General features: G+C 31.1%; 1 protein-coding gene across 1 annotated transcript in view; it reads right to left on the bottom strand.

The window, feature by feature from the left end:
* LOC109598630 (suppressor of lurcher protein 1) overlaps nt 1-21366 on the bottom strand; it is a 154662-nt gene that overhangs the window by 84736 nt on the left and 48560 nt on the right. The window contains exons 4-5 of the mRNA XM_049964787.1: nt 19310-19373; nt 6482-6662 (exon numbers count right to left, since the gene is read on the bottom strand). Of these exons, the coding sequence (XP_049820744.1) occupies nt 6482-6662; nt 19310-19373 (245 nt within the window). The remainder of the gene's footprint in view (nt 1-6481; nt 6663-19309; nt 19374-21366) is intronic.

Here is a 21366-nt window from a genome sequence, read left to right as displayed (position 1 = left end):
GGCGAACCTTTCAAGGATTCGGATACATTAACATTTCGGTTCGAAGAATAATATGTTGGGATTTATTGCATCTCTGAAAATCCCGTTCACCTTCATAACGGTTAACCCGCATTAGAACGTAAATGATGTTCTTTTGAAAATCTCACAAAAAATACGATTTTAAACAAAAAGGCAGGACGTGTCAAATGGTGTCTACGATGTCGTAAATTAGAACGCGTTATTCCACTTCTATTGTAGATATATTCTACTGCCGCGTTTTTATGTACCGGATAAAAAGTAATTCTATTTATTTTATCTCGTTTTGCATCCTTATTTTCCTTTTTTTTCGGGAGACTTGCGGACAACGAGAAAGTTACGCAAAAAAGGGAACGTTTATTGTGCAATAAACAAATACTACCGCACAATAGTTTAATTTTTACCGAGAAACTGTACTGGGAGCCTCAGATTGGTTGATTGATTGTCCTCAACTTTTGCGTTTGATATTTCTAAGAGCTTCTAAAATAGTGTCTTATATATTTATATCGTTTTTAGTCAAGATTTAATAACATTTACAGACACTTTTTTACATAATTCAAGCCACTTACGTCAAGAAAATTGTCTTCTAAAATTTTGATACATATGATTATTATACATTAACTGATGAGTGAATATAAAAACCATATTTCACAGTCATTATTTTAAATTACTTATTATAGGTCTCGTGACTCTATTCGTTCGTTCGTTCGGATCGTGCGGCTAATCTGATCTATTTCATTGTAGTTTTTATGGGAAAAACTTAGCGGATGGTGCTTAAGAACATAAAAGTCGTAACAGGACTGTTATATACCCTCTATACATCGCGAAAGTTAGCACTATCACATAATAACTACTCCAACAAGGGTTATGTGGCATACATAAAATATAAACTTGTCCTGGAGTTTATATTTTATGTATAGAGGGGTATACATTCTAAAATAGGACTAAAACCAAAACATTTAACATTAACCTTCATTAATAAATTATATGTGGAATACGCTCTTCTCCATGATAAGCAGAACAAATATAATTAAATGACGCTACTTTACTAGGTACTAATATTTGAGCAACCAATTTTAATAAATACAATGAGTTATTCCATTAAAATTTCCTTCAATTATTTGTTGTCATCAGAGACTGCTTAATTCATTTCGACCTGTCAATTTAGAACATGTCTCGCAAAATATCGCTTTCTTTACATATCAAACTCCCCTCATATTTACGACACACCAAAAGCTCCAGGGGATATCTCTTAAATATTATAAATTTTATATTAACCTATTTCGTTTTAGTATTTCCAAGACGTGGATATATTATTCATGGAATTGCAAATAAAATTATCTACCCTTTATTGTTTGCTTTTAACTTTTATTATATGCTTTATTTTTATATATTATATACATACTTATAATTTTGTTATCTGAACCGGAAGACATAAACAATAAACATATCTGAAAATACCTACGTATTTTCATTAAAACACAATAGTATGTAGAGTTTTCGTTATTACAATCTAAATATATTTGAATTATCATCAGTAATTATTCCGAAAATTAAAATCACGACAAAACAGACACGTATCCGTTCTCGTTTTGTTGTTCTTCCACTCTTCGATTATTAATGTGACACGCGTCACGAAGGTAAAATGCATGACTTTACTACTGGTGGTTAATGCCTGTGACAATCTAATAATTAACTTACTGGATTTCCCTTGGACAAAGATATCGACATGCGAATGGTAAATAATTATGCGCCATTTCGATTTTAGTTTAATTTCAATCGATTAATACTTCATACATTGAATAATGACAACAATTTTGGCCACTTGTGTGCGAATTAATTGCGAAACTTTGTGTAAAACACTGACAAATAATTAATACCGTAATTACATGGGACAAATAAATATCACGTCGTTTGTCGCAACCATAAATTCGCCGCATGAAATAAACTGGGAGCAAATAAAAATTCTGGATTGAAACTTTACCTGAAACAGTTGAGCCCCATTCCAAACAAAAAGTTTTAATTTAATTTTCGGTTTAATTAAAGAAATTCAAGGGACATTTAATCGGTCAGAGTTTTTAAAGTCGCCTAACAATCGACAATGTTATATACATTGTTTTAAATTTAATAATTAATAAAAACTGACGAAGTATAAATTTAAATAGATTTTAATTAAACATTGTTGTGTAACTGTATTAAATTATTATACATATTATACGTATTTATTAAAATTAATGTATGTAGCAATTAAATTAATTATTTATATTTATCAAAATAATGCTTGATTTTATTTTTCACTTGGGAGTAAATTAGTAAAATTAATAATATGCTTTATTTAAAATATTGACTTTTTATGACAAATTTAAATTGAGTTGAACCAGTTAGACCAGTCTGATTTTACTTAATTTGTTTAAATTAAAACTTTATGACAATGTGCTCAGACTTTAAGAATAAACAGACTTGCAGTTTATTCCCGATCGTAAACGGAACTAAAAGAAAATAAAACTAGACTGTGCAAGTCTTATATTCCTTCAACTCGGACATATAAAATACAATATAATTAATTAGAACTTCATACAAATTATATAATTTGCATTTCCGCCTGTAAATTCTATTTGAATTTAAACACGTATTTTTCTGCACTAATATTAAATGTAGAAATTAAACGCAAACCAAGAAAGTCTTTGTTGACAGTCATATAAAAACATACGTAATCAGAAAATATTAAAAAATAAAAAACATCGCATAACTAACGAAACTTTATCAACAGGTCAATCCCGATTAAACGATAATTTGTATTATATGAACTTTTTTGAATTATTGCGATCGTCTCGCATTTTCTCGTGCACGCAAACCAATTTCAGGTGTTTTTATATTGTATTTGTAGCTCAAATAGATTACTGTTGGAATTATTGTAAAGGGTAGAAATTGAGAGATAGATTAATATTTACTGACAGATCGTATCTTTGTGGGTTGATTAGAAAGTGCTGATCGATAGTTTTCATCGTAGTTTACTTTGTCAAATGTATTTATTTGCAAAATTAAGATTGTTTTACAGGATATAAATTGAAAACTCTTATATGACACGTAATGTAACCACCAAAGAAATATAAGAAGATTTGGGATTAATTTTAAGTTGATTATTTTTATACAAACTTTGGTTATATTTTGCTAGTGTAATCCACACACTTTGCAAACACTTCACTTTAACCATTATAAAGTTAGGTATGTAAATTCTGAGTGAGATTTGCAATAATTTTTGGCCGTCAATTTGGCCAACTAATAAACCTGTCCATAAAGGGATAATTAAAGAGGAAATATCTGAAAGTGAGTGAGTGATTCACGAACACAATTCCGTGAGTAGTGTTCGAGATATTTTATGTAGTTTCCTCAACTTGCTCATTGTAACAAATGGATTCCATTATGCTAAATCCCACTCAGACAGCAAACGTAATATATAATTCTTACGAACGAGTTAATCATAGTTTCCCATATAGAGCTACATTTAACGACAACACTGACGTTCGCAGCTTCGAACATCGGAGGAAGATTTACGAATTTCTGAAACAGTTAAATACACACCTTGACGCACATTTTCCCAAAACCATTCGAATTCCCACATGAGTTCCAAACATTAAAATAACCCTTATCAAAAGTTCAAGCAAATTAGCTGACAATTGCAAACAAGAACGAATCTATAGTTGCGAAATTAAACTACAAACAATAGTAACAGTATTTGCGCTTCACCTCGCCGATTAAATTCCCAGGTTTAAGTCAAGATATTAGTTTCGGAAGGATGTTAATGATATTGGTATTATAGCTTCGGGCTCGTTTAGCTATCAAACTTAATATTAGTTTACGCCATCTAGTTAGAATCAAACTTTAATCGGATATATGAGCGTGATCTTATAAAATCCACAGAAAAAAAATTAATCGAAATTGCCGCCATTAATTAAACGTTGCACTATTAATCTTGCGCCATCTCATTATCCTAATAGTATCAAGCATAAATCAATTACAATCAACAAGAAATTTCGTGTTCCGAGTAAAAAATGAGTTGCGTCCGACCGTTAGCGTGAAACTTTGAAAATTTATAGGTTACTCCGTTCCAGATAACTTGTAATCAAAGAAGCCAATTTAAATTTTTATTACTATTTATGACGTTTTTCGTCGGTTGTTTGTTTTTATCTTCCATTCGGATTCCTGTTTGTTTCCGATAAAGGTTATTCTGGAAGTTCTGCGGCTTTAATATTTTACAGCTTTCGAAATTTATATTAGTCGTAAAAGTTCTAATGAATAAAAGTATAACGCGAGGAGAAAAATAATTACTTAAAACGTACTCATAGCTGAAATATCACCTATCTGTTTTATGGGTTGTTTTTATTACCCGGAGCTTTGGATGAACGTATATTATTTTAGCTATGGCATTTACGATGGGATAAAATGTATTTAATTATACAATATTTTAAGAGACAATTGTCACAACGAGATTAATATAATTTAAATTTTAAATCTCCACTGTTCTTCACACTTGGTAATAAAATAAATTTATACAGACAGCAAGTAATAACTGAAGTTTTATGATAATCAAAGCCCAATTTAATATGTGCCATAAACTATTGACATATATAGTTAACATTATAATAACGAGGCTAATTACTGGGAAAATTGAGTTATCCTTCAGTTGAAATTAATTAACACAAACATGTTTAGGTTTAAAGTCTATTTCTTCTTTAGAAATCGTAACGACTTCATATTCTTGAACAAGACACACAGAGTTGCTTTCATCGTTACACATTTTACGACCGATAAAGACCCTACTACGTGTGAAGATTTATTGAACATTTCAAGCTGTTGTATATTCAGTTAGGTGTGAGCATATTCACTGCATTTGTTATACTGTATATGCCTTAGTGGTCGCACAATATATTTATTTATACTTAAGGGATTTACAACCCCATTACAGTAACGAACTGCTGTGTAACAGTTCTCTAATTTATTTTAAAAAGGGGCTGTTTTGATTACTTTGATATACATTATTTTGACGAAATGTTTTTCGCTTAAAAAAAATATACATTTATTGTCATTCAATCGATATTATTCCAAATGTAATACATCATTTTCTTTTACGTCGTTCAACGAAATAATAATAAATGTGTTGAATGAGAACGGGAAGCTTTGCAGTGAATGCGGTTGCGGTTCAAATTGGAAAAAAGACAGTTGAGAATTACAACTTTCAGATTTCATCAATCAACTTGCATCTCACAAGATACATTGATGTTTAAGACATTTTTATTCGTTGCTGACAATCGAACTGAAGTCAAAGCACGACTTTGTAAAAGGAGAAATCAACGTTCAGTGGTTAAAATGAAAACACTTTATTTTTATAAAAAAAAGTCAATCGAACCTTTTTTGACTCAAGTTCATTCTTTAGGATTAAAAATTGTTCAACTACTGTTAAATAACGGTTAAATAAATGTAGGTTGACATTTTAGGTACATATTAACATTCGCAATACAAACATTCAATTGTAATCTGAACTCTGTAGGAAAATGTGCCGACTGTAACTCGAGTATATTCATGTTCGACTCATCACTGTTGTTTGATGCAATGTTTGAACTCCCTTTATTGATGTGTATTTGAATTTACAGTTTTGAATAGATTGCTAACTCAAGCTTTACAATGTCCTTAACGTTTGTCCCTTATCTGCAAAGATACACAGCTATACACTGTACAACTAGTTTCACAATTACGATGTTGGGATGTAATACAATGTGTTTTAATCGAATTTCAAAGTTTAACAAGCCAATTTCAGTTGAATGTTTCATAAAAATTACGAGTATTTGTTGCGTTACAAATTAGTTTAATTAATGGCTGGAAGAAAAATTTAATTTAACCTTCAAACATTTACAAGATAAATTAAGACAGTACACACAAATTTAAATCGAATGGTATTTATGGTTCTAAATCAAGTTTAATTGATGTTAAAAATACTGGGAACGTACAGACAAACTAATTAAAATCAACTTTGCACAACGGACGCTTTTATCAAATCCTGTGATAGATAATAAAAGTTTGTGCCAAGCGAAAAACAAATCGAAGCGAAAATTGAAACTGGGAATGTAAACACATTTTAATTTACTTATCAGCTTTTTTTTCATCGAAACGAAACAAAACTAGGTTTTATACAGGATGTTTTGAAAGTGAAATAATTTCATTAGTAAATAATTCCTTTCAGCAGTTCATAAAAGCTCTTGATACATTAAAACATATAACATTTTAATCAAATCAGTCTGATAAAACGGCCGGCTGTCTGTTTGATATAAACAGCCGTCAAGATTTATTCACCCTCGACCCCATTTATCCATCCCATCGAAACACACCGTCCGTCCTATTAAATAATTTCGGTAAAAGCACATCCACGACACAAAGAGAATGGGCGTCCAATAAACAAAATTGCACTTACTCGGAATGTGTCTTGTGAACGTCGAAGTCCAGGAAGGTGAGCTCGATAATTTCGTCGCTGGTGCCGATGAACGTGTAGAGCAGACAGTCAATATTCGTGGCGTACGGTTTAGGGAAGTCCGGACTTTTGAAGGAGCCTTTTTCTTTCCCGTATGTGGCGGAGAACACCAGACACTCGCAACCTGCAAAAGAAACACGTCAATTGATTTTTGGGGCCGTTAACGTCGCCGTCGTTAAAAGCGGAACGGGTCGTTTTTTATTTTTAATTATCGGAATGGAGGCCGAACGTTCGGGAGGGAAATGTGGACGTGTTGGGATAAAGACAGGAGAAAAATAACAGATGCCAGACTTTTCGGAATTAATTAACTGGCTGTCTTATCTTATGGCCGGGGAACTACAGGAAAAACTGCTGAGTTCGTACGAACTTTTCAATTATTTTTCACGAATTAATTATAAATTTTAATAGAATTGCTTTGATCGGTTTAAAAGTTTCTTGGCACGCACCTTCACTTAATGGTTACTAATTTCCTTTGGCTATAAAAATTTATAAATTTTTCAATTTATAAAACACATGCGCATGTTTTAAGCTTAAGCGGTAATTATATTTTAATTACAATCCGATTACTTCTATTTTTAAGTAATAAATTTAAAAAGACGATTTAAGATTATTTAATTCTTGACTTAATAAAATAATAAGTGCTTAAATTATTTTGAAAAACTTGATCAAACCTCTTTTTTATTAATATAACACATAATTAAGTTTTAAGTAATTATTATTTCAATATAGTCTGATTACTTTTGTTTTTAAGTACTAAATTTAGAAAGATGATTTAAAATTATTTAATTATGTCTGGTTTTAACAAGCCTTTTACTTATAGACAAAATGTTACGTTTTTTAGTTTTATTTCGGTATCTGATATCCTTAAAACTGATTGAGATGTCCATTTATCAATATAAATTAATCAACAAATTATAGAAATTTTCCGTAATACTGAAATGGTGAGTAAAATTGCTGATTTAAATTTCAACAAATCGATCATTTCGAGAACGACTTCCAATTTTAATAGAAGGAATACAACGGAAGGAGTTTCCAAAAGTGATAGCAAACACGAGACTATCAGAGCTGTGGACAAGAAAATAAAAATGATTGTTATTCGCGACCTTTTTATCAGCGCATCACGCATAAATCAAGAAATAAACGAAGATAGTGTATCGCTGAGTACTATAAAATGAAAACTAAAAGAAGCTCCATGGTAAAAAATCATCAAAAGATTGTCTGCAAAAATAGAGCAGCTATATTACTTTTTGCAAGAGAACATGTGAACTAGACAGGACAATAGAAAAAAATTTTGTTTTCAGAGGAAATTATTCAAATCGGATGGCATTTCAAGGGTGAGAAGACCAATTGATGAAAGGAATACTCCTAAGTACACTAGACCAACTTTGAAGCATGGTGGAGGAGGCTTTATAGTTTGGTGATGGTTAAGGTAGACGTGGTAATGGATCGTTTTGTTTATCGTGACATTCTGGACAATCATGAGCAACAATACACGTCTAAGTTATCTTATCAAGTACGTGTAATATCTTGGCCAGCACAAAGCCCAGACGTCAATTCAATTGAAAGTCTTTTGAAAAAATCTATGCAAAAAGACTATTAAATTTGAATGAACTTTACGAATAAGTTTGGAGAGAAATGTCGGACGATTATATTTAAAAGCTACTGAAATCAATGAAAAATAGGTGTTTAGAAGTTGTTAAAAGTAATGGATATGCTGCTGATAAATAAAGGACTACTACTTTTCACCCTTCAATTTTTTTCAAATATTAATAAATACCTACCACTAATAAACAATTATATTGCCGTATTGTTGTTATCAAATATACTATATAACTGACAATAATATGGATGTTATTCAATTTTATCATTCGTTTTAAGTATGTATATGAGCCTATTTGTATTCAGGAATTTTACGTTTAAAGTATGCATATTTTTATAAAAATATGCCAAAAACAAATTTCGGTTTCTACTTGAAAACCAATTGCAGCATTTTCTTATTTCACTCCTTTTATCTGCTTTTCTGTTCGGACAAAAAAACGGGGCATTTTCGTCTCAAATGCATGATGAATTTTGCATGCCGTGTGAAGTGAATATTTCTTAAAATACGTGCATTCGGGGATATAAGGCATATACAGCCAGCAGAACTAATAATTCACTATTGACTTTAAATTTCCTGCATTATCTGATTTACTGGCTGATTCAGATTAACATGAAAATCGCAACAACGAAACGCTGCGAGTTTTGGCGGGCATTAAGGAAACTATAAATCAGGCTTATTTCGTGTGTTTCATGTGTTTTGCACTTGACACATAGAAATTGTGTGCTGAGAAAAACCGACCAATTTACTTAGCAATTTGTTTCCTAACGATTTTTGGGATAATTAGTTCCTTGCAGGAGACTACTTAATTAATTTTTCACATAAAATTAATTAAATAAGGACGGGAAAAGTGTGAGATTTAATTTAGTCGACGGCACAACATGGGGCTTCGATTGGACGCAGGTGCGATGTTGGCTGATGGTCACTTGTAAGATCAGAGCCGGACATCCTGCGCTAACAGCTTCAATTAGTGCGAACGGCCGCTCACGTGAACTTTACCATATTGCAGAATCACCGATGCTTCATTTTAAGTGAGCGGCATTACGTGATCGAAATGTTTCATCGGTAATGGATCTATCAGTTTGGCGTGGGCCCTTAAGCAAATTGATCATTAGTTTTATTTTCAACGGCTTAGAAGGTAATACACTGTCATCTTGGATGATTTATGGCCGACATTTGCCCGCTTTTTTTTCGGCACGTCGAAAACAAAAGTTAATGAAATTCCATCGCAATTTCCGTCAAACCTAACGCGTCCGGCAATCCGACGGGAAACCCGAATTCATTAAAATGTAATCTTTGGAATTGCAACATCAAATAGTCCGGAACACCTGAGAACTAAATCTACAAATACGAGGCGCACTTATGAATCCACCCCCCATTCAATTCCACGCCGGCTGCGACAGAGCAAACTGATAGTGGTGCACTTTTCATATGCACATACCGCGGCATCTAAATGGCGGGACCTCTCAAATTGCATTGCTGTTTTATGCCAGATATGCAGATGTGAGGCCACTTTGACAAAACGCCACGGTAACTAGATAAAGCGCTGTTACGTTGACATAAATACTCTGTTTGTTCACCTTCAGCTGTTCTCAAGTGTCTGATTCACTTAGATTAAAAAGTTCAATTTTGAATGACAAAATGAGGTTATTTATGTTGAAGAACGTACGCTCCCAAAAGGGGTATAAATGCAGTAGGCTAGTCTCAACATGATGATGTGATGTGTTGTCACAGAATATGAATTTAGACTGATTATTCCCCGCGCTCATAAACCACCGCCTGAAGCTGCCGTTTTATGATTCAACTTCCATAATGCCATAATTTAGCTGTGAGGTAATCAATTTAGGCTCAGGTGATGCACAGTGAAATTTTAAATCAAATTACAACTAGTTCCCAGAAATAATCCATGAACAAATGACGAGTAATGCGATTACGGTAAGTGTGTAATTTTGTTGATCAGTTTAAATTGATCCTCAGCTTAGCAAAAATCAACTTTTGGTTTTTCTCAGACAATCAGTTTTCTGTTAACTGTAGTTTTACGTCTAAATAGAATTGAAATACAATTTCCCGAAAATAAACCACGAACAAATATCTAAAAATCCATTTTTAGTTTAACTGTGTCAATTAAAGTTTATGTCTAAAACGTTTTGTTTATAAATCTGTTTGTCTTTGCGGAAAAGGAACAATGCAAGTTTAAAATTGAATTTTGAATTACACGAGCGTAGTTTTTTAATTAAACTTTTGTGAAAAACGCTACAGCACTTAGACAATCCTATTAAACACGTTCAATACATCTCACTGAAAGAATATAAAGGAAATTCGTTTCACCGAAAAGCTCCAGACAAAAAGCGATTTATCATTTATGCCCGGGGCCTTTTTCCTTTGGAATGTTGATGAAAATGAAGAGTTAAATATACGTAATTTGCGATTTAGAAAGGGAATTGGTTTCGAGTCAAATGTATGCGAGCATTTTAAATGGCTTTTGAATTTTTATTTATTATGAAGGAGCGGAAGTAATTAATTTCAGTTATTAATCATTTTCAAAAGAACATTGTTATGATCGTTTTAAAATAGTTCCCATATTAAAAACTAAACTCCTGTTAGTAAATAGAGCTTTTAAGTTTGAAACTTAATCAACAATCAACAACAAAACTAATAATGAGTCTTAAAACTATTCGAGCAATAAAATTATATTACCCCAAATATTGTCAATAGCCCGATTAGTACCCACATACGAAAGCAGTGAATTAGAAATAGATTTCACCATAATAATACTTAGAATAACCAAGTATAATTGATACGATGACATTGTGGCAAAAGTTTCGAACAATAGTTCGACCCAATCAAGAAAATTAATTAAAATAGGCACAAATTAAGGCCGATCTCAGGAAACTTGGATGGCTGCCATAAAGTTGCAATGTATACCTATATTCTTCCCGTTTCTGAACTAGAACTTGATAATAGGAATTAATGCAATTTGACTCACTTAACATGCAAGCGTCATTAACTCAACACCGTTCCAACAATTATCTTCGTTACATTAGATGTTAAAGTCTCGAATGCCATTTGGAGATGCTCCTTTCCCAGTTTAGTTTCAATTTACCAGGACCGTTCTGGAACTCCTAGAAAAATTTAAGTGCAACTGAATAATTTCCTTCGATAAAATGAGTCCAATATGAAAAGGGAAGGCAGCTGTTACTCGGGTTGGTTTTATGGTTGTTATAAAAATGGCAGTGGTAATAATTTGAAAACAAAAATGTGTGGAAAATGCCTAAAGTTAAGATTGAATCAGAATTTAATAGGCGCAGCATTTGTAGGCGAGATTGGTTTTCTCCTACGTGGCGGAGGCTTTTTGAGTAATGACCGGAAAATATGATGAAAAAAATCGAATCGATAGACGGAACTTATCGTTAAATTATACGAAAAATAAAACAGTTTTTTGATGGACGTGTTTTGATATTCACAATAAAATGCATTAATATGCGGATATTAATTAAAATATTAATTAATTAATTGTCATTCAGATAAAAAGTATAAAAGTAATTATAATTAATGATTTAGCAGATTCCGGAAGTTTAATCGAGTTCTTGAACATTTGTTTTGTAAAATAAAATCTATAATTGAATTGAGGCGAGCTCTAAAACACGAAATGATTGACCTGTTTATTTACTGAGTTGGACAATTATGAAACTGAATGTTTCATGGTAATATTCATTTTCAGCATATTAACTAGATATATTTATGCACTTTTATTTTGCATTCATCTATCAGTTCAATAGTCAATCAATAGTGTGGAATAAACACGAGATTGTATTTTGAATATTAAACATATGAGTAATATACTAGTTTATTTAATTTTCAGAAATTTTCATTGGAATTCGAAAATGTTAATGGTTTTTTAAACTTAAATCCCATTTTTGAAATATGTGCAAAAAGTAATATTTGTGGAACATATAGTATTTTATGAAATTTTTTTTTTTTGTTTTTATTTTTTAGTAGAGGTACAATAGTTAGGTGACTGATTAATTGAATGTAAAAATAGAAAATGTGATGTTTAAGACTTGTAAGTTGAAAATATGGAAAAGAAGACAAAATACTGATTTTATTCATATTGGATTTACTCACAATTATCTACCACACTTCATGTAAATTAATTTAAATTATTTTTCAGAATTATTTTTACAATAATATCTATGATAAAATCCAAATGATTTAAAGTTTAAATTTTAGTATTTAAAATAAATTGATTTAACAAAGCTAAAATATATTAAAATTAATAAATAAATTAAAGTTAAATGATTATTAATAAATTATAAAATAATTCTCAGAACATTTATTTTAATTAGCATTTTACCATTAATAAAATAAATGTATGTTCATTAAATATTTAGTTAAAATTTAATATCATTATATTTAAATTATTACAATTATTAATGACAATTTTTTAATATTACATATAAAACAAGAGTGTTTTAGTAGTTTCTAATCTACATATAAACCAAATCAATTGAGTATAACATCTATGCACCTTCGATAATATGGGATTAAATTTACATAAATTTCCTCTAACATAATATCTCATTTAATCTTCTATATAACCCATTATTAATTCTACATTTGAGGGGGAATTCTAATAATCCTCACTATATTAATGGTAGTATATATTACGAATTCGCAATATATTGAACTGTAACCAGATCGTAAATAACCAGCGTAGAATTAATTAAATTTAATTAAATTACCTAAAAATGCAAAAAAAATTCAACTTGAAGACCTAACTAATTTATCGGTTAATTTAGTCAATATAATTAAATTGCAAATTTATATCCTTTACCACAAATTCGGTAAACAATAGAGGGAGCGGTAATAAACTACCCCTAAATGGTTTGATAGCGTAGCTAAAAACTAATGTCCTCGTAATTCTGTAATTACCAAATTGCTTCACAACTTCCAATTCAATTACAAATCCAATTCTAAAGCGCACAGTCAATGTAACCTCGTACTCTCTTATTTTTAGAATTGTTACAAAGTGGTATTAATTTTATCGCATCAAAAAAAAAAAAAACATACGGGTATATTTTAAAGTGCACCTGCCCAAAAAAGCGACCGAATCTAATTTTCGTCGTGTGAAAGTTTGCCTATAAAACGACACTTTATGTCCGTTCATCGTCTCTTTTCCACGCGGATTGTGTCGTTCCCGAAATCGCAGATAAACTTCCCGACGACATCGGTTTGTTTTATCTGCCTAATAAAGGTTCCTTAAGAATTCCATAAATCTGGGCCGCATTTAACTAACAATCGGATGGGTCATGAATAAATCAAATCAGCGGGGATATACATCAGTACGGGTATGTGGATTCGGGCTAAACGAATGCTTGCATAGGTGTAGGCTCTGCTTCGAATTTTATTTGAACAGTGCCTACATGTTTTGATATCAGAATTTCCAGTCGTAAGTTGTACCGTTATTAAAATCAGTCGGGGACAAAACTGAACGGCACTTTTTAATTAGATGAATGTTTTTATTCGATTGAAAACGGGGCAATCGTTAAGGATATCAAATTCCTGGCATTGTTTTCGCGCAATTGTAAAACGCATTGGGAGATAAATTAAATCGCAATTCATAGCTGTAGCAATTCAGTCTGATCAATCAGGACTATGGTAACAATGGGTAAAATAGCGCACTAAATAAATAACAGGCTCGGCTTAAAATTTATACAGACACTATATGTTAACAGTTGCTGCCTTTCGGTTGGGAACATTATGGTTTAAATTTATAATCGAATATCGTACGAATTAAATGCAGATGATGCAGCGATTACTGTATCGTTAGAACGTTCGAACGTCATTCCACAATCACGGATGTGTTTATGATTAAATTAATGGTTAAATAAATGCATTTAGAAGCATATGGCCACCGATATGTAATAGATAAATTATTTCATTGATATTGAATAGCTGTGCTCTATTATGACGTGTTAGTCACCTGTTTGAATTTTTCACCATTTCAACGTTCGTATTAATTAATATGATTGTGTTTAAATTTTGTATGACTTCGTTAAATAATGTCGTCATAATTAAAGGCAGTAGGAAACTAGGTTACGATCGCGCACCCACGCAATGCAATTTAAAGCGAAGCGCTTGTAAAATACACATAGACACATTTTCCACTAATGTGTGAATCCAACTAAATTCAATTACTGCAACGTGATATATCGTTCTATTGTTGACAAGCGGTTTAAAACACATCGGACCAAAATATCTGTTTCGGAATTATATCTGTAATCAACCATTAAACGTTGCACGTCATGTTCTACCTTAATCACAATATATAATATTGCGTTTGAATAAAAAGAATACGGCATCGATAATTTAATTCATTTTATCAGGGGGGGTTTGGATATAGAAACGTATCCCATTTCGTTTATTCGATACCGCAAAAAGTAATTTCAACAGAAATACATGCAAAAGGCGAAACCGTTTTTATGATCTATATCACCCGGACGACATGGGAATGAAACAAAATGTAGATAAAATTATTCCTGATTTATATTTCCGAACGTTTCGAAATGAATACTCGAATCAAATTGCATTTTGAGCAAAATTTCAGTCTGATTTAATGTATATTCCAGACATGCATGATTAAGTCGCACCGAATACGTTTCGATTTCCAGTTGCTTTCCTTCGTTTTTGATGTGTAAATTTTAACGAGCAATTTTCGGGAATTGTGTGTTTTTTTTTTTTCGGTTATAGTGCGGAAAAATGGTTTTTCTCTCCCTTTCCATAAAGGTTATTAGACACACTAAAAGTTAAATATTTAAATTTCATTGAATTGAATGTTGTAGAACACGTTGAAAATTTACTAGCTTGAAAATCCGTTTTTGATAGGTTTATAACCAAATTTTAAAAAATGTCAGATTTGTTTACAGAATAATTATATTTTTGATTTAATTAAAACTTGTACCGTAAATAAATTTATAACAATGTTTGTTTAACTGGCATTTTTAAATTACTAAAACCAGTGTTACAGCAAAAAGAATACTGGAAAAATCCACCTACATTATTTTAGTGCAATTTATGTACTTTGAACACGAGTAACATACTAATTTTTTTCTCATTTAGGCCATTCATCTAGATACTGATATATTTGTGTTGTATGATTTATGGTTTTACTAAACCAACGCAAAGTAAACGACGAACCCTGATCGAGACGACAGTTTGTCTTTAGAGGGATGATTTAAATTATGTGGCCAACGATACCCAATTTATTAGTTAAGAAATAACTCATTTATAGCTGAAAAAAGTATCAGTTTTAAAACAAAAAATTTTTAACAATTTTCAACCTCAATTAATTTTAAGAATTGAATTTTTAAAAATGTTATAATAAAAAGAAAAAACATTACAGTATATACATTTACTGCCAATAATATAAAGATATGTAGTTCGTAAAATGGCGAATGCGTCATTGATTAGGGGAAACTACGCATTCGCCATTTTTATGATTATTACATAGTACATCTTAAATATTTTAGAAAAATAAGTTGAATCATAAGTTGAAATTTTCTAGTGAGAAATTTATTTCTCAAATAAAACCTTATAAATATAAATTAACAAATAGCTTGAAGTTACAAAAACTAAACTAATGTATTCATAAACCCAAAAAAACTGGAAAAATGACCTGGAAAATAAAGATAATAATAAAAAATAACATGAAATAAAAACAAAAAAGATCCGTTCTCTTTTTATGCTTCATATCTCAAATTACAAGTAATGAGTGAAAGTTAACTGAAGTAAAATGAACATAAAATAAATAATGTCCTAAACAAATTTACCTACAATTTCGTGGTATCCTTCCAAAATTAAAGAGAAAAACAGAATTGTTAGTCATTTGATAAATCCAACGGATCAATTTAACCATCAGATTTACTGTCGTGCTTCGAAGTAATGCAGTTGCTTTTAATAAAGAATTGTTCAACTGAGATGAAGACAAATACAAACAGTCTTCTCCGCCGTATGAATCATATACTGTACGTATTGTCATTATCTCGAGATCCCCGGTTTGATTTAAAGCCCCTTTATTTCACCGGCAGCCGTATTTTCCGGAAAAACGTATTTTCTTGGTTTCATAAAATCCTTTGTCAAAACATTTTTACTGCATAAGGTTGTTTTTAAAGTAATCCAGCTTTGTTATAATGTTTGCACGTCTGCGGCTTTGATGTTTAATAATTAGAACGCGTGATTTAAAATATGCATCCGTAACTTTCATAATATTGAATTAAATTAAATTATGGACCAACAAAATTTATTCCAAATGTAATTTCGATATTGGAGCTTGGATCTCACATAAATTAATTTGCCAGGAGCCAAAACGGGTTCGGAACTTTATGTAAAATTCAAACAAACGGTAGGTATGTCTAATGTGTTTACTGTGTTTTATTTGCTTTAACCCTTCCTAATTTAATGGATCCCGGCTCATTCGTTAAGCCTGATTCACTTACTTCAATGTCCACAGAAATTTTACCAATGTGAGGTACTTAATATTGAATTTAGGCTTTTAGACACAGGATATGAAAAGATTTTTTGTTGTAATTCTCTCTTAAATAACATAATAAAGCACTCATTTCAAAAAATATTAACGTTTACTCGTAATTCAGTTTTATTTGAGCGAAAAGGCACGTTACTATATATAATTAACTTAGAAACAATTCCAGACAAAAGAAAAGTTTTATCTTTTGTTTACATGTTTATCTTTTATTAAATATTCTCGTTTTGAAAAATTTTGAAAGTATTATTGTATAAATAAACGGAAAATAAAATAAAAGATTTATAGAACGACAGTTTAAGAGAAATAAATTTTAGCTGTATTGGCTGGCGGTTAAACTGCGTCGATATTTAGGAATTGGGTGATTTACGCTGCAAAACTATTAGACGCGTCCCTGGAACTTACACGGCCAAAACCGTCCAAAAAAAAATATCGGTCCTTTTTCCATGGGTTTCGAGGTAAAAACAAACATTCGGCCTGCGGCGGAAAACATGAGTTTGTTTTTGCTGGTTAGCACGTCAGCTGTGCCTGCCGTCTTCCATCGTCTTCCACGGTCGGTAAATCACTTTCAATATTTACCGCCTCCTACAAATAACCAATTACGGACGGAACGCCGAAATCCGATGGGATATTTAATAAAAATTCGACAAAAAATTATTGGGGCTTTTAGCCAACGAGCTTCGGAGTATTTGGGCATTTCGATGACGTCATAATTAACTTTTTCAATTGTAAATTTAAGATGGTTTTAATTGATGTGCTACAGAATCCTGCTGGTTATTAAAAAAAACGAAGCCGCATAAAAAGTAATTTCTGATCATGCCGTCTAGAACAGATTTATTTTTATTTTACCACCTTTGTAGTATGAATTTTCAAGTCACTAAATATTTCACTTGAGGAAGCCACGGGTTTTTAAGCTTAAAGGATGTAGCTGAATTAAGATTTTATCCCATTTGAAACTTTAATTTAAAATTTTCGCTCACAAAAGATTTGTAAACAACCTCATTTTGGCTTGGATAGACTTGCAATTTCCATTATATTAATTAACAAGACTTTAACCATACTGTTTAAATTGAACGAAGAAATTGGAATTTTTCGAATTATATTTAAATCTTTAGAAATTTATAACCCCGTCTAATTATAAAAAATTAATTTATACAATAAAGCTGGAACTGTATAATCCTAATTAATTCCGAGGATTTGGAAGGTCTTAATTCGTTAAACTGAAAACGTCACTGTAAATGATTTCTGAAACGCTAATTGTACTGCTTCGTTCAGGGACTCGGAATTAAGAACCTAATAAATTTATCTCATAACTTGAAAGTAGTTCATTGTCCGAGAATGAATGGCTAAGGAGAATAAGCGCTAACAGAAATTTGGTTTAACAGATTAAGAAGAATAAAATTAGTTCTTATCGTCGCCTCGGACATAATGGACGATTTGTTCCAATTCAGTTTCAAAAGATTTTTTTTTTAATTGCATTTAGAGGTCTTTAAAGAATTTTTTCAGAGTTTCAAAAAAATTAGTTTTTATATTAGATTCATTTATTTTAACATAAAGTTTAAGAATCTTTAATACAATTTATTCTTCTACATTCCAAAATTATAATATAGTTAGTATATTTTCTTTACGATTATTCTAATTAATGAATAAGTATATATTTGTTCACCTTGTAAAATATTATATTAATAAAAAAGATCTAAATCTAAATGTTGTAAAAGTATTTATAAAGAATATTAAATTGTTTCAAATCCTTTCAAAATTTTCGCTTTGTATTTTATTGTATATTAAATTTCCGAATAAATTAATTCTAAATTATTACTATTATTAAATGTAAAACAAGAAAATTCTTGAAATAACTGAATTGTACTAAAATTGAGAAAAAAGCCTGGTTTAATAAGCGCTGTGCGTCAGAAATAAGAGCGGCCATTCGAGTCGTTTAACGGTGCACTTGTAAATCTCGTTATCACGACAAGACGACTCGTAGATCTGACTCCCAAAGGAGCTCTCCTGATTCCATAAGAAACAAGGAAAATCATAAATTCACACTTTTAATAAAACGAAAAATGGATTTCAAATGTAATTTCATAAATTTATACTGGTTAATATTGGTTTCCAGTGGTACGTTACTGCAAAATCTGCAAAAGTCATTCTAATTTTATGTTACTTTAATATAAGGTTTTTTACAAAAATACTTTTATACTAAATTTCCATTTATTTATTGTAAAATTTTATTTATTATAGAGATTATTTGTTGCTGGGAGCGGTAATCAGCAATGAGATTTGGTTTTTAGCGTGGCCAATTCTCGGTTGCGTGGCATTTTGCTCGGCGAGAAATTTTCTTTATATTTTTTTTCTCATGGAAACATTTCACAGAGCTGTCAAGTCCCATAAATTATATCTGAAAAGTCATTTGTTCCCCGGGGGAATCCCTTTATAGTCGGGGCCTAGACGGGAAAGATAGACTCGAGTAGATATGAGCAGAGCGTGGCAATACAAAAAGCATATTCGGTTCAGATTTTGCACCGCGACAGATTTTAGACAAACAACCGTTCTTATATTGATGAAAAAATATCGATTGGCTAACAAACACGAGTGTGTGTATTTTCAAATTAATATTTATTATGCTGGCACTTACCTGGATGAACTGCGTCGCCCACAACGATAAATGTTATTTCTAACACTAGCAAAAATAAGGGCACCTGAAACAAACAACGTGAATTATAAACATCAATTCGTACGTGAACGGTTTTCCGTGACATTGTTCGAATTCAATCTCTATCATATATTAAAGATAGATTCTTGTAAACGAAATCATTCACGGAACAAATATTCCAGTTGTCATCTACTATAACTTAAAGCGACATTCTCATATATGAGAATTTCTCTCAATTTTGTCCTTACAAATTTACAGACGTTTCCCCGCATTAGACGTACTTTCGAGTGACAAAGGTGCTTTTTTATGTCGGCAGCAATTCATACGAATTCGTCTTCGAATTTCTGCCTCTATTTTATATTACAAAAAATATTAGTAATGTTCGTGCGTTCCCATATTTTAAATGTTAGTTTTTGTCGAAAGACACATTTATATGATAATTCAGGCGGATGTTGGAACAATTGTAGTTCAACGCCTTAAAATTGTCACATAGTCGTATTTTGATTTATGATCTTGGAACTTTTCTAGACATTTCTTAGACGTCTGGCTTGTTTTTTATACTGCCACCTTAAAAGAACAATCTCTCACATTCTTGCTTTATTTCGTGTGGTGTGTTGTTACATCGTAATATTAAAAATGCGCGAGTAACACAGAAAAATAATAATAATAAAAAGTGGTTTTCGTCTTTAAGGTGCGAATAACATTTTAATTTGCATTTTTACCCTGTTACTGGCAGATATCCAGCACGTAATGTCCTGGTAATATCAAGAAATATGCGGCGAAAGATAGACCCAGATACATTTCAGAGATTACCAGATTACTCTTCGGGCTGAGAGAATATTAAAAATTAATCTCCTGTTATACGGGGGGATTGTCACTTCTGCAAACGTTTATTAAAATTAAAACCGGGGTGGATGTGCTCCAACAAATTCCGAGTCGCGTCCGATATTTTTTCACTGTTCCGGATTTAATGTCTCGTTAAGTGCGTTTAATTCCATTTTCCATGACTGTTTGTACGCGTTGCAAGTTCAATCAATTTTTGTCAAACTTATTTTATAAATGACGCCGTTTTATGTTTCTGTTCCGGTAAAACTTGATCGAATATTCTTAAGCATGAAAAAGGGGATTCGGAGAGATTAAGGTTTGACGTACGAATACTTTATATTTACCTTATCAGAAAACATATTTGTTTTTGTAATATGTTAAAATTTCCATAATCTGATATACGAAAATGATATAATTTTTTTAATGGCGTGACTCCCTGTAAGGGCTTTTACTTTATTCGTGTCGTGCCAGTTTTGTAGCACTTAAAAAGGCGATAAAGTAATATACATTTATTACTTTAATTACAGAATAATTTATTGTAAATATAATGTGCAATTACTCTAAATTTATTTACTCTTTAGTATATATATGTATTAATAATCTTTATTTTATTCAGGGTAATTCACCTAGTGATTAATTTGAAAGTTATAGATTTCTCTTTGATAAACTTTTATAGAATCAGCTAGATAAATCACCTAGCGTAGAAGATATTTTTCAACTTTTAAAAATAACTAAATAGAATATATAATTCTGAAGTCAATTTGATTAAAAATGTACTAATTCGTTTTTTAAAAATAATAATTTTTAATGTAATACAACTAAAAATTAATCATTGATAAGCCAAGCAACATGAGGCTCTTTTGAATTTCTCTTCAATGCGGTGCCTCATTTAAAACCTTATTAGTTTAACGTCCTCCCAGTTCGTATTTTCATTTTGTACAGAGATGTTTTCATTTCTCGCATATAATCCATTAAGAGTCGGAGTCGTTTAATAAAAGAGTCGACCGTATCGTATTTGTACCTGTGTTATTGGACTTAATGATATAGCCTGAAAAAACTATTTGCTCACAATAGAACATTTTGTTTAATTAAAATGTTGCTTTACGGAATTGTTCGTATAATGCGAGATAATAACATATCAATGCATAATGTAGTTTGCTTTTTGTAAAATGTATCCCATTAACCAACGCACTGCAGGTATATTATATTTGCAC

The sequence above is a fragment of the Aethina tumida genome, chromosome 3, assembly GCF_024364675.1.
Source record: "Aethina tumida isolate Nest 87 chromosome 3, icAetTumi1.1, whole genome shotgun sequence".
In the NCBI taxonomy this organism is placed as follows: domain Eukaryota; kingdom Metazoa; phylum Arthropoda; class Insecta; order Coleoptera; family Nitidulidae; genus Aethina; species Aethina tumida.
This window is presented reverse-complemented; position numbering and strand designations above follow the sequence as displayed.